At 35.6% G+C, this 24,532-nt stretch overlaps 1 protein-coding gene across 19 annotated transcripts in view; it reads right to left on the bottom strand.

Annotated features, from left to right (window-relative positions):
- Window positions 1-24,532, bottom strand: part of SNAP91 (synaptosome associated protein 91) — a 139,089-nt gene that overhangs the window by 23,813 nt on the left and 90,744 nt on the right. For 10 of the 19 annotated variants that reach the window (XM_023533421.1, XM_023533420.1, XM_023533418.1 and 7 more), the window contains 10 exons: window positions 21,384-21,491; window positions 20,482-20,745; window positions 20,165-20,242; window positions 19,938-20,009; window positions 19,438-19,521; window positions 12,716-12,850; window positions 10,896-11,045; window positions 5,494-5,524; window positions 4,487-4,598; window positions 4,084-4,107 (listed from right to left, as the gene is read on the bottom strand). In XM_023533421.1, coding sequence (XP_023389189.1) covers window positions 4,084-4,107; window positions 4,487-4,598; window positions 5,494-5,524; window positions 10,896-11,045; window positions 12,716-12,850; window positions 19,438-19,521; window positions 19,938-20,009; window positions 20,165-20,242; window positions 20,482-20,745; window positions 21,384-21,491 — 1,058 coding nt within the window. The remainder of the gene's footprint in view (window positions 1-4,083; window positions 4,108-4,486; window positions 4,599-5,493; window positions 5,525-10,895; window positions 11,046-12,715; window positions 12,851-19,437; window positions 19,522-19,937; window positions 20,010-20,164; window positions 20,243-20,481; window positions 20,746-21,383; window positions 21,492-24,532) is intronic. The other 9 variants (XM_023533426.1, XM_023533431.1, XM_023533432.1 and 6 more) reach the window with 7 other exon arrangements.

Raw genomic sequence — 24,532 nt, 5'->3', positions numbered from 1 at the left:
GAATTAGATGATGGTGATAGTTTTAAAACATCATAAATATACTAAAAATCACTGAACTGCACACTTTAAAACTGTGAAAATGGTGAATGATGTTATAGAGAGTTTTATCTCAAACGTTTTTTAAAAAGAAAGAAAATACTAAATGCTAGCAGAAATGCCACCACCAAATATGCCTCTTTGGCACAAACATTATTTCGAGTTGATTACTTTGAGAAACAGCAGATGCAGGTGAAGTTCTAAAAACAAAGGAGAGGTTAAAATTTTGTAAGGGTCATTTACATTTATCAAGGAAATCTCCATTTTTAAGGGTTTCAAGTTTTGCACCAGGAAGAGAAGGATGACTAAATCATGAGAATCTTAACAATGGAGAAGGCACTGACTTAAATCTGCATAATAAATCTTACCTTTGTTTACCTTGCTTTTCCTGATACCTCCCCATAACTGGTCATCCCACACCTTTCTTTTTTCTTTAGCTTAAGATGGTATGTAGCCCGGTGGCTTAGGCCACCTCGTGGAGTTACTCATTTTTCCCTGGGTATCTCTCATGTATACATGAGGTACACAGATTAATAAACTTCCGTTTTTCTCTTGTTAGTGTGTCTTTTATTACAGGAATCTCAGCCGAGAACTGAGAAGGGTAGATGGAAAGTTATTTTCCTCCCCCTACAAGTATTATATTTCAGATTCACTCTTTACTCATCATTTCAACGAGGTAGGTGGTAAGCTATTCACCAGACCCAGAATTGTATTATTTACTGAAGTTGCATCATTTATCAGAATTGTATTATACAATAATAATTATATTATTTACCAGAACTGTATCATTAGGACTTAAAGATATGGAAGAAAGGTTTTTATTAGTTATCAAAATAAAATGAGTTTATAGAAATTCCTGATCAAATACATGGGTCAAATAATGTACAGAGTTTCTAAGTTAGTCATTTTGCTCAAATGGTAGATTAACTCAATAATTACTCTCCAAATATTATTTATCCTAAGGTCTTCTAATTGTTTTCTTTTTCAACACTCGCTTGAATATTTTATCTACAGGCATATAAAGATTAGTCATTTTTAGAGAGAGAATTGTGAAATCTGTGGCCTCCTGCAAAGTGCACACAATTCCAAATTTCAAGTATTTTCTCAGTTTGTATGATGGAAACTTAACAGGTCTGATGTGCACTGGAAAACAGGAATAAGTAGCCCTGGAAACACGGGGCTATTGATGGCCACGATGATAGGGTCCTGACAGCAGACATATTTCAAATATTCAAGTCCTGTTAAAGTTTCTAGATATAACTGGGGTTCTCTGATCTGAAAAATTTTATAGCTGCATGTCCAAGCAGCAATTTAGAAAAGTTCGAAACAAATTTAGAAAAGCAACTTTAGCTCTTGTCTGCTGATAAAAACTTTAAAAGGCAGCAAAAGGATCCTCACCCCACTTCTGGCCCTTCATTTCCTACTCAAAGGTAAACCCCTACAGATTACCAGAAAAATTTATAAACACTGCTTTGCTGCTTCTGAAGAACAAGTCTCGGCTGTCTCTCTTCTTCTTCTTTTTAACTATTCTTAGGAAAAAGAACTCAAACATCTTAGGAACTGGAAAATGAAAAAGATGTTTTATGAGAACCATGGATGGAGGGAAGCCAGAGGCCTCTCAGACTGATTTCTGAGGTAGAGCAAAGCCAGCGCTTTGTTAGGGAAGAAGAGCTTTGCAGTAAACGGAGTAAATGGTGGTAAGTTTATACAGACCACATATAAGACTAAGTGAGATTGGATCTTTATTGATACAATCATTCTGCTTATGAGAGCCTTTATGTTGTTGCCTAAATGTTACGGAAAACAAACAAAAGAACTACATGTAACTCTCCCCTCCTTATAAGTTATTTCTGTTCTAATTTCTTTCCAGATCTGCTGTGGCTACTTCATGCTAAAGCCCGCTGTCTTTAACTTCCTGGAGTTTAAACACTAACAACTTAAAGGTTTCTGCCTCATAAATAAACATAAGGAGTTTTGAGGTTATAAAAAATGAGAACATTCATCTCATTCTCAGTGACGATGCCTGGTGCCCGCCAGTCAGATAAACGGCTGTCTTGTTGCCCTGAAGAAGCAAAAAGTTGCTAATTAAGTATTTGACAAATTCTTAACCTATGTGGGTAAAGTCTTGAAACTCTAAGGTTAAAATCTTGACCTCAGGGGAAGTGATGGTCAAGGAAAGTCTCCAATTTAATACTATTTTTAAAGTGCTTCTCTCTTGTTCCCTTTCTTTGTTAACAACCTCGTTATTTAGCAAGCTCTCCCATAAACCTGGGCAAACGCTGTCTTGGTGGCTCCATTCACAGTGACCCCCAGTTGTGTAAATTCTACCTGAGAATTTTCTTTCTTGTCTTCCTTTTCACTCTCACCTCAGGCTCTCAACCATTATTTTTTTTTAACTTACAATTGATCTGTCAGATATCAGTGTTCTCACCATCCTTTCTCTTCTCCCCTTCATTCCATCTTAGACTCTGCTATCACCTTGACTGTTCTGAAAACTAACTTTTTAAAAACAATTAAAACTGTTATCCTGCTGATAAAAGCAATACCACTGAAATATAAACTTCTCAGAATAGCACACAAGTCCTTTTTGATTTTGTAGAGAACAGAACAGAAAAATTAATTCCTTTAATTTGAAAATACCATTTTCATGTGAGATTTAATATGAATATGTAGTATTAATAGATTTATAAGATCAATTCTAAGAAAACCTTTCTCTTTCTTCAGGGATTTTATTTATATTTTTTGAATCGCTGTCCTTCTATCCCCAAGGAGATAGGGACTCTCAAACGTTTTTGTATCTAAGAATGAAATGCGGCCCCCTACGCCTGGAGTGCTACCTGCTTATGGTTTCAACATCAATCTGGGTCACCGGCCACAGGTAAATGCTTGGGGTTCCAGGGTAACAATTACACTCCCTTTCACCCTCAAATGAGACCTGGTTTGGACAATAAATTAAATGGTTGTCCTAGGCATAGGTTAGTTTAATAGAGAAATGTATTTTTTTTTTTTTTTTTTACTAAGTATCTTTCATAAAAATTAAAATGGAACTCTTTTATTTTACAGCTAAATACAAAAATGGTCTCTCAAGCATTGTTTTTAAATACTGCAAAGAAAGATTTACAGAGATAAATACTTAGATACGAGAGGCAATTTCTTCATTGTGATGTGTTAGACATCACTTCTTAAAATTAAGTTCCTTCAGACTTTGAACTCACCAAAGGTAGAAATTATTAGTCCTTGAATTTCCTGCTCTCTTACTAACACCATGGGCTGGGGTTGGGTTACTGGAGGAAGTGGGTGTTGAAAACCCAAGTCTGAGCACAGAATGCATTTTTCTATAGAAACTATAGTATAAACTGTAATTCAATTAATACTGTTAGTTCTGTTTAGTGATAAATTTTGGTTCAAAAGGCATTTTTCAGATTGGTTTGGTTCAAACTTGTTTTTATTTATAGAACCGTTTATATATAAAAACATTACTATTTATAAAATTCTTTAATATGTCCTAAATTCTAAAACCCAAATATTTAAATTAATTTCTGGAACATAATATTGTTAATGAAGTCTATCTAAAATGTTTCTATTCTAATTTACATTAATTTGCTTCAATGCATATTTGGTTGGGATTGGTGGGTGATGATTAGGCATTAATTCAGGTAACAAGGAGAGGATGGCATCAAGAAAGCTTTTGAGATGGGTGTGATTTAGACAGGTGAAGGTGGTAAGCAAAGGTGAAAAATTATGCGTGAGCTTGGGAAACAGTGACGACCCTACTTTTGCTAAATATGGGGCATACATAGAAAAATAGTAAGTTTTGCTATTCTGGTAACATCCTTTTTGTGGTGGCAAATTTCACGAAATATTAATTAGTTTTCATTTCCAGTGATATGCTGTTTCACAGAGTGCACGGTGGTATTAATATATTAATAGAAATTTAATAAACAGAAAATAAAACCTATTTAAATTTTATAGAAAAGATGGTGTTAGTTTTGATTTTTAAAAATGGTGAGCAGAATTAATAGGGTTTTAAAACAAAAGTTCACTTACACAATAGAAAACTGCCCAACCTTTCTGGTAAGAAAAAAATGTTTTCATTGCTTATTAAGACAATCGGGAAGTTTGGGCAAGAAATGTAATAAAATATAGATAATGATCAATTACATTAAATGCTTTTGAAAAATTATTTCCATCATTGTACAAATATAGAACTAATAAGTCAAGAAGCATAAATACTATTTTGCAATAATTAAAATAAAAAATAGGTCATAACCTTTATTAAATATAAAGTCAATAAAATTTACATTTTGGTAAATATTGAATCTTGTTTAAATTTCTTCAATGTAGGTGAAGAAGTAGTGTCAGCAGCAAAATTAAACAAAATGTACCCTGCTCTATACACCTGGAAACTGGCAAAGTCCCTGCACTGCCCTGGCCTCTGATGGCTACATACCAAAGGTGCACTTGGTGGGACGCTTGCTGACCAGGTCGCTGGGGCTACTTTTGGCTGCCAGTTGGCTCCACCAGTCAACTTTTTCTCTCCAGCATTCCACTGAAGATCTCCCCTAAAATCAAGCATGCAAAACAAACAAACAAACAAAAACACAAAAACACACTAATCAGAAAAGAATGGTGTGTGGCTCTTTAGATGCTTTTATTTGAGGCTAGAAGCAGTCTGTTTGAGTCAAATGATAATAAAGAGAACAGGTTAAAATTGATAGAAGAGTCTTACCATATTGTATCTAAGAGAGCTTAAAAACATTGACGAAAAATAATTTAGAGTTTGAACCTCAATGATAATAGGGATTTTCTACCACTTTTAATAGAAAAATATGCCACAAAATTCAAGTGAATTCCTCACCGGTTACAAAAAATTCCAACTAAGTATATCATAAATACCGTATACGTATACTTTATTGAATTTAAGATGCATCCACGATGACACTTACTGGATCTTGGAGAGTTTCACACAACTACATCATGACTACAACCTACTTTACAGCGATCGTGAAAAACCATCTTTGTAACATGGATCCCAATTTCAGACATTGAAATAAGCATCTAAAAAAAGGGTATATTGTTTAGCATTCTTACTATCCTTCCTTAAAATTGATCCTCCATGAGAGACTTTAAAAAAAATCACTGTTAGCTAGGAATATTGTAATGAGTCTACAATTTAAAGTTATTAAAGTATTCACATCAAAATTCCCCAATATTTCTAGATATAACTTAGTAACAATCCTGGAGATTGAAATAGAGTATTCCTTTTCATTGCCAGAACCAATGGCTTGGAGTTTCCAGTAGAATAACAGCAAAACAAAAACCCAGAATGAAATACAGACCAATTTTGAAATTACCTAGCTTGAGAATGAGTAATTACTCAAATGAGTACCATATTTGAAGTTCAAATAAGTACAAATACATTGTCACAAAGAAACCAGATAATTTCAAAACACTTACTTTTTGGATGTGGTACCAGAAATTCCAAGATCTATAAATGGATAAAAGAAAAAAGAATTTAAATCTCTATACTCAGCTTAAATGATATGACATTTAAAAGATCAAAGAATCAGAGATCAAGAAAAAGTCTGTATTTTTCCCAGGAATGATTGCATTCAGTTTTATAAAGGAGTAACTATGTTAGAAAACATTCACAAATCTAACATTTTCTTTTACTTCACGTTATACTTAAGGATCACATTTTAACGTTAACTGGTGTTCAGAAAAGAGTAAACACAGCAGGCTTGAGACTACTATCTTAGGAAGGCCTGTGTGGCTGGCATCTGGGAAGCTGGCTAGTAAACTGTTCTCTACACTGAGATAAAACCTTTCCTAATGACACGTTGGCTTACTGTGACTAAAAAATGACGTGGTTTATACTAAACACCTGCTTTCCTTTTGCAAGACTGAAATTTTGGAGTGCCTACGCCATCAGTATCCAATAAAAACCCTGGGTGCTGAGTCTCTAAAGGGCTTCCTTGGGCAGAAACATCACACGTGTTGCCACATTTTTATATGCTCTTCCCCGATGGGAAGGAGAGAGCATAAGGAACTGTGTGTGTGGATTCTTCCAGACTCTGCCTGTGTCTTTTCCCCCGATGATCCAGCTGTGTATCCTTACTATGCTGCTGTAATAAATCTCAGCTGTGAGTACAAAGATGTGCTGAGCCCCCTGAGTCCTTCTAGTGAATCTATGAATGTAAGGGTGGTCTTATTCTGCTCTAATCTCAGTTCATTTATTACTTTAACAAATATTTGTTGAGCTCCTACATATGCCAGGCACCGTTCTAAGTACTTGGAATATGTTCCTGAAGGAAGAAACGCTAATCCTGGAGAACTTGCATTCTAATGGGACAAAATGGAAATAAAATAATAAAATTATAAAAAAGAAAATTGTGTAGACTGCTAGAAAATGACATGGGAAGCCTATGGAAAAATGAAAAGGAAGAGCAGGGTAAGGGGGATCTGGTGGGGCAGTATGAGAGTGAGGGGCAGGCAGTATTAAACAGGATGCTCAGGGAGGCCCTCACAAAGGTGAGACTTGTGCAAAGCTCAGGAGAGATCCTGGGGAAGCGCTTCCTAGGCTGTCATCTGGTGCACTCTGCCTGATGGTAACTCTATGTTCGATGTTTTGAGAAACTGCCGAATTGCTTTCCACAGTAGCTGCCCAATGTAACATTCTCACCAGCAACGTTAGAGGGTTTCGATTTCTCTTAATCTTCATCAACACTGGTTATAATCTGTCTTTTTTATTACAGTCATCGCAAGGGGTGTGAAGTGGTATGTCATTGTGGTCTTGATATACATTTCACAGGTGACTGATGTTGAACACCTTTTCATGTGCAAATTGGCCATATATTCTTTGGAGAAATGTCTATTTAAATCATTTAACTATTTTAAAATTGTGTTATTTGTCTATTTATTATTGAGTTGTAAGAGTTCTTTATTTATTCTGGATACAAGTCCCTTATCAGATATATGTTTTCTCCCATTCTGTTGGTTGTTTTTCACTTTCTTGATGGTCTCATTTATAGCACAAAAGTTTTTAATTTTTATGTAGTCCTATTTATTTTTTCTATCATCACTTGTGTTTTTGATGTCATAGCTAAGAACATTATCTAATCAAAGGTCATAAAGATTTACTCACACATTTTCTTCTAAGAGTTTTATAGTTTTGGCTACCACATTTAGCTCTATAATCCATTTTATATTAATTATTTTGAAGTAAGTAAGGAGTTTAACTGCACCCTTTTGCATGTGGCTATGTTGTCTTAGCACCATTTGTTAAAAAGATGATTCTTTTCTCATTGAACTGTCTTGGCACCTTTGCTAAAAATTGACTGACTCTGTGTGTGTGTGTGTGTGTGTGTGTGTGTGTGTGTGTGTTATTTCTAGACTTTCATTCCATTCCATTGATGTATACACCTATCCCTATGCAGTACCACTTGTCTTAATTACTGTAGGTTTGTAGTAAGTTTTGAAATCATGAAGTACAAGGCTTACAAAGTTATTCTTTTTTTTAAGATGTTTTGGTTACTCTGGCTTCCTTGCATTTCCATATGAATTTTACATTCAGCTTGTCAGTTTCTGTAAAAAGATAAACTGGAATATTGATAGAGAATGTAGGTAAATTTTTTTTCAATTTTGTAATATATTTTAATTAAAAATATTCACTTATTGGTCCCTACAATTTTGCCTTAACAAAAATATCATATAAATGTAATACTACAGTATATAAATTTTTTGTGTCTGGCTTCTTTCACTTAGCATAATGTATCTGAGATTCATCTATGCTATTGTGTATATCAATAGTTCATTCCTTTTTATTTCTAAGTAGTGTTCTATTGAATGAGTTTACCACCGTTTGTTTATATATTCACCCAGTGAAGGACATTTGGGTTGTTTCTGGTATTTTTGAATAGCACTGCTATAAAGACACATGTACAGATTATTGTGTGAACATATGTTTTCATTTCTCTAGGATAAATACTTAGAAGTGGGTTTACTGAGTCATATAAGTCTAGGTTTAACTGTAAGAAACTGATTTCCAAAATGGCTATACCATTTTGAATTTCCGCCAGCAAAGTTTAAGAATTCCAGTTGCTCTACATCCTTGTAAGTATGTAGTATTACCAGTTTTATTTTTCTTTTTAAAACTTTAGTCTTTCAAATGGGTGTATAGTGAGGTGAGATTTCTAAAAAACATTGGTATGTCATAAAATTCATACTTTTAAAGAGTAAAATTCAGTGCAAAAAGCATGTTCACAAGGTTGTGAAATCATTACCACGTTCTAATTCCAAAACATTTTCATCATCCCTAATAGCATCCTCACACCTATTAGCAATCGTTCCCATTCCTTCCTGCCCCAAACCTTGGACTATTCCTAATCTAATTTTTTTCCTAAAGAGTCCCTACTCAGGACATTTCATATAAATGAAATTATATACTATGGAGTTTTTTTTGTGTTGTGATTCTTTCACTTATCAAAATATTTTCAAGGTTCATCTATGTTGTAGATTGTATCTTTTACTTCTTTTTATGGCTGACTAATTAGATTTTATGGATATACCACATTTTATTTCTTCATTCATCACTTGAGGGACATTTGGGTTGTTTCCACTTTTGGCTATTATGTCAATTGCTGCCGTAAATATCTGTGTGTAAGTCATATGGACATATGCTTTCAATTCTCTTGGGTATACACCTAGGAGTGAAATTGCTGGGTCATATGGTAACTCCATGTTTAACTTTTGCAGAGCTGTAAAATTGTTTTCCAAAGTGTTTGCATCATTTTACATCTTTACCAGCAATGGCTGAAAGTTCTAATTTCTCTACATCCCAGCCAACCTTTGTTATTCCCTTTTTGATTACAGAGTTCCTAGTGAGTATGAAGTGGTCTGTCATTGTGGTTTTGATTTGCATTTCTCTGTTGGTGAATGATGTTCAACATCTTTTCATATACTTACTGGCCACTTATATATCTTTTTTGGAGAAGCGTTTATTTAAATCCTTTGCCAATTTTTAAATTATTTGTCTTTTTATTATTCAATTATAAGAGTTCTTTGTATATTATTGATATGAGTACTTTAGGAGATATATGATTTAGAAGTATTTTTTCTCATGGGTTGGTTTTTTTTTCTTCACTTTTTCAATGGTATCATTTGTAACACAAAGTTTTTAATTTTGATGAATTCTTATTAATTTATCTTTTCTTTGATTGTATATTTGGTATTATACCTAAGAAGCCACTCCCTAACCTCAGTCCATAAAGACTTACACCTGGGTTTTTTCCTGAGAGTTTTATAGTTTCAACTTTTATATTAAGACCTTTGGTTCACTTTGAATTGATTTTTGTGGATGGTATAAGGAAGAGGCCCAACCTCATCTTTTGCATGTGGCCATCCAGATGTCCTGGCACGTTTTTTGAAAAGACTGTCTTTTCCAACTTTGAATGGTCCCGGCACTCTTGTAGAAAAATTGTTTGATGAGGTATGTGAGGTTTATTTCTGCGCTCTTTATTCTATTGGTCTATCTTTATACCAGTACCATTTGTCCTGATTACTGTAGCTTTGTAGAAGTTTTGATATTGAAAAGTATTTCTTCTTTATCTGGATAGTTTGGCCATTCCTCTAGTGGATCAGCTTCCTTCAGCTGAGATAATTCTCAGAGGTGGTTGGCCTCAGCAGCTAGAGTTAGAAATTCTTTATTTCTGAAGGAGGATTTGGGTGGTACATCATAGTGTCCAGCAAAAGCAATTACTACCGAAGACTATCTACCAGTAAGATGAAATTTTAGAGTAGGAAGAAATATTCAAATATTCTCTCCATGGGTGTCATCAAAGCATTGTCATGGATGCCCAGACCAAGGATGATAAATGGGAAACAAAAGTAAGTGCATAGGATAAAGCGTAGGGGAAAAAAAACCTGTATTAGTGATTTGTTAAACTTTTGATATATCCTTGAGTAAAATAAAACGTAGGTATCTGTAAAGCTAAACCCATTCACCTTAATAAAAAAATCAAATTCAGAGTTCAAAGAAAAGGTCAATCTTTATTATAGCTGCCCTCATCTCCTAGGACTCTCTTCTCCACTTACCTAGGTCCAGACACTAGTTTCCTTGATGTTCCTTGAATGTGCCAGGCAATCTTCTGCCCCAATGCTTTTGTACTGGCTATCTCCTTTGCCTGCAAATATTCTCCTTCAGATATTCACATGGTTCATTTCTTTACCTTCGAAACTTTGCTGAAATTTTACCTCCTCAGCAAGTCCTACTCTTAGCTCACACTTGGTAGCACTTCTAGTCCCTTGTTGCCTGTCCTGCTTTTCCCCATGGCATTTGTGGCCTAGCATACTATAGAATTTATTTATCTGAAAACATTTAATGTTTGTTTCTGTCCTTCCTGAGCACCATAAGAATAGAAATTTATATCTGTTTTGTTCACTGATTTACCTCTAGAGCCTCGAAGAGTGCCTGGTACTCAATAAATATTTGTCGAGTGAATAACTGAAATTCACTTGGATACTCAATTGGCAAATATACTGCATCTAAATTACTCTATGTTCTCGTTTCTGAAAGAAATGAAAAATTAAGTGCATGTTATGCACAATGCACTTGGTTTCATATTTGTATATGCTCTCTAACTATTCCTTTGGCAATTTAGAGTAAAAATGACATGGGTACTGCTTGTGAGACAATGGCATAGTGACTGTTTATCTTCCAATGAACTGAACTGGGTAAAGCACTATGAATTTCTGTCTACTCCTCAATCTATTCACCTATAAGTGAATCCAGAAACAATATATACAAAAAAGACAGGGGAAAAATCACATAAGATTTAGTTAAAGAAAAGTGTATTACTCACTGCCTACTAAGCTGGCAAGAGATGAGTCAAGATCACTCCCAAGGGCTTTGCTTGCTGCCATTGCGGGACTGGGAGGTACCATTGAGATGGGTGCAGGCTGTCCAGCTGGTGCCATGGTTGGCATCAGAAGATCACCTAGACCATCAAACACTGGAAATCAAATAGACTAGGATCAGAAGAATTGAAAAAAAAAAAAAGATCATATGGAAAACTAAAGGGAAACTGTCTTTTGAAAAAACTATGAAAACAAGTGAATATACAATCTTATAAAAAAAAAAAGGCATGTAATTCACACTTATTATGACTATGACACCAAAAAGAATGTCTTTATGTATGTCTACTCAAAGTATGGAAATACTAATGAACATGAACAAAGAAGGGGAAAAAAATCTATGTAATGTGCAGGAAAGTGCACAGACTCTGGAGTCAGAATTGAGCTCAAACTCAGCTACATGCCTCATTAGTTGAGAGACTTTGAGAAAATCACTGTCTGAGATCTGCTCATCTGTAAATGTGGAGAGTACCACTAGTACATAGCTTTGTTGTAAAGATTAAATTAGATAATATATCATGTCTTTATTATAACGTTTGTATTATATAGGCACTCAGTAAGAGGTAGCTATGGTTACCCTTATTAAAAACTATCACTAAGACACATTTTTATTCAAAATGGTAGTGATATATCAAAGCCTAAAAATGATTTATTTTCAAATCCTACTATGCTTACTTTTAAAACAATTCTTAAATAAGAAAAGAAGGCTGAAATCTCCTAGTTACCTACGAAATCAAGGTCAGAATAAAACCTGATCTAATGGTCACTTCCTAGCAATAAGTATCTGAAAAGTAGTTGATCATATTTCGGAAGTAAGAATTTTGATTTTTTTCCTCTCATTACAGCAATCAGTTTTGGTTCAAACTTTAAGGACATATTTAAAGTAAACACTATTTTAAGTAATAAGAATTCATGTCATTATTAATGGTTCCTGATTACCACACAACAAATTACTACGTGTTTAGTTCCTAGAATACAGAGAGGTCATTCAAAATGCAGACTCACAGGATTTCCATAAGTTATTGCTAATATCTTCTTATCCATGTCAAAAAAATTTGTGGTTGTTAATTTTTATCAAAAAACTATGCATATTTACCATAAACACTACTACACAATAAATCTAAGTTAAAAAAGCACAGCATTCAAATAGGCACTGGCAATAGAAGCAACCAAAGTGTCAGGCAAGGGATATATTTAGGGTGTTTCTGAAACACATTTAATTGCCAAAAACTCACCAATTGAAAATTTGTAGTGAGGACCCAGCATGGGAAGAGTAGAATGGAAGAGAATACAAACAAAATGACAGCAGGATGAAAGGTTAAAAGGCAGGCAAAGAATACTATTTGTGTCTCAACTTCATAAAATCAAGGGCCATGCAAGCTTCAGAGGGTGTAAGCAACAGCAGGGGGGAGTGTCCACACATTCAGATACTGTACAAAGATTCAGTACAAAGTACTTGTTTTTCCTTAATCATATCTAAACCATGTGCATGTAAGCTCATGCAAACAGATGGTGTGCATGTTTGTTAAGTTAGATTTCTGCTAAAAATTAAAAACAGAAACACAGAAAGTGATTACAGGTTATCCTTAAAGCTACCAAAATGTACTGAAAATATTTACTTAAGTTACTAAATGAGAGATTTACTGAACAGTTTTAAAACCAGGCCATCATCATTCAATATTGCATATACATTTCCTAATATCATACTAACCTTAGATGGTGTATTTTATAATCAGAATAAAAAGAATGTTAAAAATCACTGCCTCACCTGACGGATCAAAGGAGCTGCCACTAGAAGTTGAAGGCGTTGTTCCAAAAGCTGCCTCAAAATTGGGCTGTAGCAGGTTATTCTGAGCTGGAGTCACTGGTGATGGAGAAGGGGCCATGAAAGAACCCCCAAATCCTAGGAAAAAAGTGTCAGAAAAATGTAAGCAGAAACAATTAAACATGGGTAAAGGCCATAAAAATGGAGCCAGAAAAAGTTATAAAAGACTGAAAAGGAACTGAATGTATAGAAATAAGTCAGTGACACCTGGGAAGTTAGTTTTTTAAAAAGTTTTTCAAATATCTTGATATTTGTTATATACTAATGAAAAATTTAAGTTAATTAGAGACAAGACAGCACACGATATATACCCTCGTTAAGAAAACCTGTGGCCACCAAATCTATCACTACAATGGAGTACATAAAGCTAAGAAGGTCTCCATGGGGTTAAAGTCAAATAATTATTTTCATTATATTTAAATTTTGTTTCTTCAAATCACAATACCAGGTAGTTAGACAATGCTTAGTTATACACATTGAATCAGTATAATAATAAAAATACAAATAGAAAAATATGCATGCACTCTCCCATCAAATCCTCTTTTATATCTTTCATATATGCTTTAGCCCTATTGCTACTACCACCAAGTTTAGGCTTTCCCAATACTGTTCTGAGAATTCATAAAGTCACCCAGGGGGGCTTCTAGTTTGGACTTTCTTCAATCTAGTCTCTGCAACAGAGCCAGAGTGATTTTTCTGAGTGGAAAATGTTGACGAAGTACCTTCTTTAAAATCCTTCACTGGCTCCCCACAACTTTCAGATTCACAGAATGCAGATTCTTTTGTATAATGATCAAGCTCCTTTGTCTCTGACTCCCACCTCATCCCTGCAAACTAGGTTGCTGCCTAATGCACCATTATAGTGAGTCAGGTGCCTGCTCTGCAAGGGCTTCTTGTCTTGTATTGTCACCCACTACTATCAGCCACAACTACCCCCACCCCGCCCACACCAAGTACAAGTGAGTTATGTGCTCTGCCTCTGTGTCCTTAGCACCTGGCACATATCTCCACCGTACTGCCATCATACTTGTTTTTTCTCGCCCCCAAACTCCCACCCCAGGGATGCCTTTTTGGTGTCAGGAACTATGTCTTCTTTTCTCACCTCTTCCACTAATATTCAGCACAATGACTAGAACATTGTATTCATGTTTATTGAATGAAGGAAACTTCTGAATATAAAGGGTGAGGAGAAATCCGACTATTGTAAAGTAACCGAATCTCAAATTAAATATTTATCTTTGGAAGGCTGGAAGCAAATCATTTCTCTCAATCAACAGTCAGAAACAGAAGCAGAGCTCATCTGCATTGTTTCTGTACAAAAATGTGCAATCTGCGAAGGAAGCGATTTCTTAATAAGGCATTAGATCAGGTTCTATTATCAAAGAATTTATCACTACTAGAAATCTTTTTTTATACTGTTTGGGTATATATATTTCTTTCTAATCTAGTTACATTTCTCTGCTTTGGCAACTGCTTGCAAAAAATAAATAAAAAATGCTTAAAAAAATAATCCTTAAGTTTACAGCCATAAAACCAATTTATAATTTTGAAAATGGCCTCTATTGAAATTCTCCAGTTACTATTTCCTAAAGCAGGCAGTAATGTTCAAGTCATGTTGCTCCTGGAAATTGATATTGATGTGGGTTTAGGCTTTCTTTGTAGTATGTATGGAAAAACTGTAGCTTGGAAAATTGTTACCTATTAGAAGAGGGTCTTTAAAGTTCACAGTGGCCACTTAAGTGATTTTGGTATTTGAGTGATATAAGCATCATGTAATTTTCCTAACTGAAGAAAAGACATTTTCCAAATCCTTAAGATCCTTAATATCAGTATGAAGTGAAGATGAGCTAAAAGTAATTATTTTTGTGATTGTGACCATTTTGGTTTTAGGAAAATTGGTGGCTGTGTTCACACTGACTTTTTTTAAATAACCCACACCTCAAGTCAGAATATGGCTATGGTTAATTTAGGCGATTGTTCCTCAGTGTGGTCCTCTCTGTTATAGGTGGATGTGCAGACAACTGTACTTGACCCTCACTTTCTTAAAATTTGGCCAAGAAGAGACAATATATTCTAGAATCACAGCATATTAGTGTTGGGAAGGGTCTTAGGATCATCTGATTCAATCCCGTCTTTCCATGGCTAGAAGAGACTTGAAAGATGACTATTTCTATTACTCTCAGTTCTTATGAAATAGATGCCCTCACAAACCTAGACTAATTTAAAAGATATTAAATGATATAAAATAACCAACTAATTATCTTAAAAAATCTATTGCTATACTCTAAAATGAAGAGCTACATAGGAAAATTATAGACATTAATAAGGAGTTGTGGGGAACTTCTCCTGTTAAGTAAAAAGTTTTAGAGCTCTGGAATAGAGGTAAGTAATAAGAAAATCTAAACCTCAATCAATCTTTCTATGTGGTTCTTAATTACACTAAGAAAGGTCTTCTATAGAATTGAAAGTAAGGTAATCATCAGTAGGCTTCTGGATGTCCTGCAGGCATATTTGAACTGTCCTACATTATAACTGAATTGCCAACTATCTTCAGGTGCTCAACCATCTACAGGCTCACTGCCTTTTATCATAGATAATTAGTCTTACAAATATATCTTTCTAAAAGGAAACAGCCTACACACTTAATGACGTTTTATTAATATAGACATATCAAAACTGACACAGTCTACATAACATATCATATCACTTGGGTCAAGAGAGTGAAATTTTAAAACAATTGGTAGATAAACACACTCCCACACATACTCTCCTCACACTCACATTTGCTTCATTATGTTAAAGATGGTATCATTTCAATTATTCTCAGTGATACGATCAGTTGTCAACATATTCCATTTATTAAAATCAACCTGAGATAGTCAATATTTCTAGGAATAATAACCCGAGAACCTTTCATCTGATACTTTTCAGACTGTTTCCCATCCCCACAGACTTTCTGTAGACTTTCCCATTGAGTGAAATGGTTATTAATTCAATACTGAACATTTTTATAATTTAAATCAGTTCAAGGACTTCTGTGGCTCTGCTACAGTCACTTGTGTTATGTGGTTACAGAGGATGCAAAGCTACAAAGGGCCTCATAAGGCTGGCCTATATTCTTCCCTATCTTTGGAATTAAAAATAAGATGTGACACAATCCTATATTAGCACAGATTTATGGCACAGTCACCTCAGAATTGTGTCTGTTATGGAAGAAAATGATTTTCTTGCTTGATGTCAACCTCGGAAATTAGGCATATTCTTTAACACACCTAATCTCCTTAAATAATCCATTTTTACATCCGTCATCCAGGAATTTGTCCATATCTTTCAAACATCTATATTTTCAGCTGATGTATATTGAGAGGAGTTTAACAGCTTTACTCTTCTCTGTGTGAAAAAAATATGTCTCTTTATTTGTTATAAACTTAACTCTCAAGTTTCCAGTTAGATTCTAGTTGAGATATAAATAATATCTGTATCCTACCAGTAACCTCAATGACTTGGAGAGAATACCCAGAGAGAAAGAAAGACCTCAGAATTCTGCAAAAAGCCAGAACATTTGATTTCATATACCATTTTAAGCTTAATTATAACTTCAGAGCAAAAGTTTATAATCAGTAATCTCATTTTAAAATTGACAAGGTCATTTTGCCAAATAGCCATTTAAAACTATGCTATTTCTGCAACTTCCTAAAATTGATTCGCTATACTTGAAAATCTTAATTAAGGTTATTGGTTTAGTAAGTGCTTAAAAGTTTTTGTGACCAATTTGAAGTTGCTATGAAGAATATGTAGGCCAGGAGAAAAGCCAGATAAGCTAGTACTGTTTTCGCCAAGCAACCAGTTGTGGCTTGTGCTGAGTGCACTGCCTCTTGCCATATTTGCAATTTCCAAAGTCCGCAGAAGAACCCCAGATCTTCATCATTGATTCAGGAAAATAACAGCTGGCAGTCACTGGCATGAAATGGATTCGGGAAATAGGAGTGTCATGTTTATAGGAGAGGATGAGAAAGACACAAAGAATGCTACTGCCCCTGGGAAAGATTGTTAAATAACCAGTGTGAATTATTGATGGAAAGAAAGTTCAATGGTGGGGCTGTGATTACCTCCTCTAGCCTCTTGAGGAAAGATCTGAACCCATGTCAAACAGCCTACAACTCTGAAGGCTGATGAAGGCCCTTTAATAATTACTAATGGGCCCATTACTCATTACTAATACAAGAATGAATGTTCCTTGGCCTGCTATACCTGGTGTCAGGATTGTTCACTTCTCTAAAGTATGAGAGCCAGTCAATAATACCCTATCAAAGGTTACATGGCTAACAGGGAATTTAACCTGAAAGACTGTAAATGGTGGCTTCTCTGTGCTGATGGGACCCAAATTCTCACCAGCCCCTTGCCAACTTTATAACCAAATGCATACTTTGTGGTGACTAAGGAGGGATAGTGGAAGCTGCATATGAGTATGTGAGGCCTCTGTGACGCTGCTGCTGTGTTTCGTGTTATGTATCCTTCTAAGTCAGAGTGAGTTAAACCAGCAATGTCTTGTGAGTTTGACTAGTAATCTGAACCTGAAACTCACTATTGCAGTCTTGCAACTGGCAAGTGCTTTGCCTGTAAAAATAATTTCTAGGTCTGGTTATCATTAAGCCCACTTTGCTTTGCCCCCAAGGAAGACCGACGGTTAGCTTTTAATGTCTTTGCATCTTTGAATGTTTCCTTTTAATCTATCTATCCCATCCTGGCAATAAGCAACAATTCTAGGCATCTTGTACCAATCTATTCCCCCAACATAGTCCTGTTGAACTGGGATCACTGTAGGGGTTTTCAAATAGAAAAATGAGCAGCTTGTTAAAAGGTGGCATATGTGGCAGCAGCTTCAATCCAATGGCAGAAATCTTTATAAGAGTTTCTCCTAGTGTGATTCACATCTTATAGAAACAACTGTCAAATACCATAGTACCTTTCCCACAAATTTCTGAAAAAGAAAAAAAAAGATGCGTATAGGCAACACAAGATAAAAATTGCTAACACAAACATATCCCCTTTTTTAGTAAACAAAAAGAAATGTGCTAACTGAATGTAAGGCAGATTAGGGTATCCGTGGAACCACAGGGGTAGCTTATATACAAATGGGATTTTAAGACTAATTTCAAAAAATCCTGGGAAATAATCAACCTTCTATTATATAATGTCTCATTTTCCAATTTTGTGTCTCAAAAGGGATAGAAAACATGCACCTTAAAACTTATATGTTACTTATAAAAGTATATCCAAACTTAACTTCAACAAAATATCACTTTATTTTAATTTAATTAATTACCCGCTAGTAGGTCTGCCGATGCTGATGAACTAGAAGCAGCCTGAGGTGCAGGTTGGGGCTCAGAAGCACTACTTCCAAATGCATCTACCCATTATCCATTATGCAGCAAAAAAGTAAAAGAGTGTAAACAGTAAGTACAATAAGTAATTTAAGTGTTTTGCTGAGCATTGCATAGATATGGAGCTTTGTATGGTGAGGTTGTCTCCTGTGGATGTGAAATGATGGAGTGAATTGAATTATGTTCTGACCAGTTTATTCTCTCAAAAAAAAAAAAAAAGAGTTCTGTAATATTTAAGAATTAACACTTTCGTAAAAAAAAATTTTTTTTTTTTTAAGAATACAACTTGGACTAAATCCTGTCATCTATCAATATACGATCAAGGTGTAAAAAATTTGCCCAAAGGTTATAAAACAGAATTTTCCCATTTAGAACTCTATTAAACTTAAACATTTTTTTTAAAACAAATTTAATTCAAGCAATAGCAACAACCCTCTTGTACATATATATCAAGGTTCATTGTTTATTTGCCACAATTTTTGAGCCTCTGAAAGTCAGAGACTGTTACATCTTTGCACCCTGCATGTACCCTACCCATCATGGCACATACCATGATGCCTAAATGTATGTAATGTGTTTTTAACTTGCTAAGGCTGGTATTGTAGCCCACAGCATACGCATTTATGGATATTCATGAAGAAAGCACTTCAATCCTGTACTTTCTCCTACAAATTTATTGTTAACAGAAGACTTTAAATGTATCATCCAAAGGAGTTTAAGAGTTAATTCAGTATATCTCCCTATCTTCGAATAACATATAAAGGAAGAGGAGAATACATTTAAATCAGTGAAACATCTTCCAATTCTCTGGAAGGATTTTAAAACATTAACTTCATCATAAATAAACCCTAAGGAATAATGCATGACATCTAGAGCTTATGCTTTCAGTTTCGACTGGCTTATTTGTTTTCAATTCTGAACTATCTAGTTAATTTTTATATCGCTTTTAAGAACTTAGAAACATCGGTTTAACCAACAGATCAGGATCACCAAGGAAGAACAGTAGAAGCAAATTCCAATGAGCTGATTCTACATTAGAAAGAACGAAAAGTTAAAAACACAATGATCCGGTGTTGTTAGGCCATGCACTGAAAATTATGATGAACTGGTGAGGATGAAGATGATGATGGCAAAAAAATGGAAAAGATCTTAAAAATTTAGGTTTACATTTAAGAGATGAAAGTAACTTCACATGGTCAAAAAATATATAATGAAATAGAAGATCTAAAAACTATTATGAAGAAAAAAAGATTCTGTAAGTGTTGAAGGAGAGATACGCACCCCCAAAAAGGTCTATCACACCTGAAGAATCCGCCTTTGCTGGAGAGGCAGTGGTTGCAGGAGATGGAGCTGCAAATGTATCCACTGCAGTGAAGCACACAACAGGAAAATTGCACGTCACCCAAAGGAAAATGAAACCAGGAGCCTTGACAAATGGCTTCTTGAGATTTCATGTTTAACAAGAGGCAGTAAGATTGCAGACAATCTTAACAGTTAAGGAAAAGCAAATGGATTTGAAAGTATACACTTTGCAGAAGAAAATAAAATATGACTTCTTGAGGTCAGAGGTTTTAGTGTAGAAAAAAAAGTTTTGTTTTCATCATGTTAGATTTGAAATATTAACCCCCGTCAGTTGGTGATGGGCCAAAGAATAAGATTTTTAAAAGTGAATCTTCAGTTTAAAAGAACTCAAGACAAACCCACATGTTTTTGTATCAGCCTCTCCACACGTAACCCCCACAAAGTATCTCTGAAGGCTTGACTTTGGCAAAAGGACTCACCGGATAAGAGGTCAGCAGTGAGAGAACTCTCAGGCACAGGAGAGGCCCCTTGTGGTGGAGAAGAGAAAGCATCTTCCAAAAGTGAAACAAACCAAAACCAAGCAGAAGTAAGTAGAGAGCTGAAATCAAAGTCAAACATCTAGCAAATGCATTATCACAGGTGAGTACAAAGAGCTTAATTACGAAAACATCTAGGAAAACTAACGTAAGGGTTGCTTTGGTTTTACCTGTACCAAACAGGTCTATGCTAGGAGCAGCATCCGGCTTAGGCGCTGCAGCGACTTCAGGAGCAGACTCAAACAAATCTAAGACCAAGAACACACATGCCTTTACTCAGCTTGACAAACCAGAATGAAACAGGATCACTTTCCAATTCTGAATTAGTACTCTGGAGAATTCTGAAATAAGCAGCAAATGGTTTCTAGAGAACCATTTAATTACACAGTATTCATGCAGTAACAGTTGTGGATGCAGTATATCTCAAGTACCAGAATTCAATCCACCAGATGGAAAGAGTTCAACAACAACAACGACAAAAAATTACCACCAAAGATATCTAGAGCAGGAGGAGCGGTGGTGGTGGCGGCGGCGGCGGAGGTGGTAGCGGTGGTGGTGGCGGTGGTAGCAGCGGTAGTGGCAGCAGCGGCAGCTGCAACGGCGGGAGCAGGAGAAGGAGCAGTGGCGGGAACCGGAGGGGCTGTGCTAGCTGTAGGGGTAACTACAGGAACACTGGTTTCAGGTGGCTTCATTGCAAAGAGGTCCAGCTCAGGTGCAGCCTCTGCACTACCTTCAGACGGGGCAAAGGGGTCTTTTGGAAAGGAAAGTGGAGACACATACAGCATCGGTAAGGAGAGAGACAAGAGAGAAGCATCATAACTATGGGTAAGAGACACCTGACACAGATATTTATTTACACACTAGTTAGGCATTAGGCTGCTTGGATTGAACTACTGTCCTATTAGCAGGGCATCAGGGATTAGGATGTTTTTCTAAGAAAAAAGAAAACTCAGCAGGTGCCTCAAGTTGAGAAACTGAAATATTTCAAAGTACTATAAGATTAGACTGTAGTCTACCATCAGAGATTGTTATTCTTCAAATCCTTACTTAATCTGGTCAATTTGGTAGCTTTGAAATTCATTAAAACATGCTTATATATTTGAACTCAGTGTTACGAAAGAGTATAATACAGCATTAGAGAATAAAAAACATTAAGAGAGCATACTTGTGCTGACAAAAATTGTCAATCTTGAGAAATTGTCAATTTTGATAAGTATGCACTTCATTGTCTTAATGTTTTAAGTGCCAGCATTATTTATTCAGTTATGATGAATGATACTTTCTACTCAGAAGAAATTAAAATTAGAAAAACATATGGCCACATCTAGCTACGGGAGTTTCACATTAGGACAGAAAAACAACAGACGGGCTCATGACTTTTAAACCCACCATTTCCTGAACATGCATCAAGTGCTGCTGCTACAGGGGTTGGGGTAGCTGGTGCGGCGGCCCCTTCGGATGTTGCAGGGGCCTCCCCGGGAGAAGCTGCAAAGGCATCTTGGGTGCAGTTTTTAAAACAGTAGAAATTAAAGGAATAAAAAGAGAAGAAAATATAGTAAAAGAACCAAGTTAAATTGCAAAGAAGGCTCCCTTATACAACATGAATTTCTTAAAATGCATTTTTATGGTCCATGCACGGCTGGTGGTCACAAAACAACAATTCTTTGCGCCCCTTCATGTTAGTTACATGCAAGTAAGTGGTACAGTGTTGATACTGTGAGGACCCAAAAGGTAACAAGATTCTCATTGTATAAGGGCTCTGAGAAGCATGTTTTATGTTTCGTTAGAAATTAATGGATGTGAAAATCAAAATACAAAAATAGCTTTATTATGTAATTTAAGACATTAAACTTTGATGTCCAAGTAATACATATTATGTTACTATGATGTTTTTGACTAGTGGTTTCTAGCAAACAGGGATGTCTTCTTTAATGCCAATAAAATGAAATATATGGCAGTAATGTAAACAAACAATCCTAGTTTTAAAAAATTTTATAGTCAAGTACAGGCAAAATTATACTGTTATATGGAAGTTTTACTAAGTATTCATAAAAGTTAAGTCATTGTCATTCTTGAAAAGCATTTTCAGATACAATCAGGACTTGTTTTAAAGAAATAAAGAGATAATAAAATAGGGGATGACACCACAAGGTTATTATTCTGACTTATTCTTTTAAAATACTGTATTGCTTTAGTTGGAAAATGACCTATTTTCAACAGATTAAAATATAGCTTCATATTTTAAGAATGTTATTACTATTTAGGTAGAAAAGCCATTAAAATACATGTAACTCCAATTTATAAATGGCTGAAGTGTACAAATGGTTCCCAACAAACCATGTTAATTATGTAAAAAAAAACCCCGGCGTTTTCTAAGTGACTCTATAGTTCCAAAGTACAATAGGAATGAAGGCATCATAAGTATGACTTGCTTTGGAAAAAAATGCCTGGAAAGTGGGGGCCAAAATTCACCTAGAACCTGGCACTTACCTGCTAGACTTCCCATCCTAAAACGCTGCCTTTCATAATATCTGCCAGAGTTTCATAGAACATTGTTCCTCTGGCCACTAAAAAGAATTTGTCAGTTATGCTTGGGAAATGCTACACAGTATATATCCCTTTTCTCTGAGATTTACACAGGATATTAGGCTGTAGGAAGTCCTACAATCAAAACACTTGTTTCTCAGTTTAAGCCAGCATGTTCCAAACTGATCTTAACATGAAACAACACACTTTCATAATCTCCCGAGCCCCAGTGTTAAGTGCAATAACAAACATTAGAGACTCGCTGGCTTAAAAGGTCTTTCAGAAAATCACAAATATCCCTAGAAGGGACAATGGCACGATCAATTATTCATATATTCAGATTTATTTAATCTGATTGCTTTTTTCAGCTACACTGAGTGAATATAATGTTCTGAGTAGAAGTCACTTAGGGGAAAGGTCAAATAATAATACTAGAGTATGAAAAATACACCAGGAGATAGGGCAGGCCTAATTCCCCTGATGCCATGATAAGGACACTAAAATAGAGGACTTAGAGTAGTACAAGAAAAGTCTAAGAGGAGGTTGGGAAGGAATGAAAATATTTTGCCATAAGTCAGGTCTATTTTCTTTCCTTTTATTCCTATAAAACCTGGAGACGAGGCTAATACTATTGGAAATAGTAGAAATGGTAATAGCAGTCACTCTTCAGTGAGTATTTATGTGCCAGTCATTGTGTCACTATTTTATGTCCTTTATTAGATTTAAGTCTTACATATCTTGTGATGGAGGTTCTACTATTTCCACTCTGTAGATAAGAGAATGAAAGCTTGGAGCGTCTGAGTGACTGGATCAAGGTCACACAGTCGGCAAACGGCAGAGTCAAGATTTGGCCATAAATTGACTGAGGTTTGTGTGTTTAACCACTACACCGCACTGCTGTGAACTGTGTCACATTCTACTCTACTATTTCCTCCATGTAAGATGAAATAAACACCAGCTATATCAGTGCTAGAGGTCAAATAAATATTCATGGGCTGGCCTGCTGGCCTCTTTAATTATCATTTATTTGTAAGTAGGTGTAACCTATATTTATAGCTCTAGCCTCAGGAGAAGTGATTTCTTTCTTCGTTTGTTTTCCTGTCAGCAAGACATCTCCTTTTTAATGCTTCTCCTGGTACTTAAAACTAAACATTATGAACTTAACTCATTTACTCTCATCAAAACTTCTCTTAAAGACAGGAGTCCAGCTGCTCCAGCTCCTGGCTCTTAAGTCTTCCCAGCCCAGGAAATGGAGATATGAATGAGTGAGACTGTACACGACCCCAGCCCCAGCCACTGTCTGAATGTAGCCACAAAAGGGATGCTGAGTGAGAACCATCCAGCTGAGCTCAGTCAGCTCCCAGAACTGTGAAGGATAATAATAAAATTTTGATGTTTTAAAAAACCAAAACTTCTTTTAATATTTAGCTTCCTTTCATTATTAACGACAGCATTATCCTTCCAGTATTGAAAACTAAAGCTATTTCCAATCCAGTTCTCTTTCCCTTGTTACCTATTTGCAGTTTATGTCTACATTCTGTCAATTTCAACCAGTGCTATTCTCTGCTGTTCTGTAATTATGGACTCAGTCCAGGCCTTACTCAGCAAGCCAGTCTCTCTGAGACTACTGCAGACTAGTCTTTTCTTTCTTCTAGCAATCTAGGAAGAATTTTATCTTAACCTTTTTATCATGTGATTACCTTTCTAAATATTTCTAATAGCTGCCTTTTCCCCAAGACTGAACTACTTTCCCCTTTTTCTCCAGACACACAGGCCATCTTTAAATCACATACTCAGTACAAAGGTTTCTTCAATCGTTCTCAACAGCTCAAGAGTCACTATTCCAGGTCCTTTTCTTCTATGGTCGGTTTGTTAACCAACATGTACAAACGAAGTCAGGCTTGTGAGGTAAGTTCCTAGGTTTTCCAGGCATTTGGTTTTGTGCTCACAGGCTATCATTCTTATGAAGGTTTGCTTACAAATTGGCACAGTGGACTGAAAGGGTGCCCCGG

Source organism: Pteropus vampyrus, unplaced genomic scaffold, assembly GCF_000151845.1.
Source record: "Pteropus vampyrus isolate Shadow unplaced genomic scaffold, Pvam_2.0 Scaffold102, whole genome shotgun sequence".
Taxonomy (NCBI): Eukaryota; Metazoa; Chordata; class Mammalia; order Chiroptera; family Pteropodidae; genus Pteropus; species Pteropus vampyrus.
This window is presented reverse-complemented; position numbering and strand designations above follow the sequence as displayed.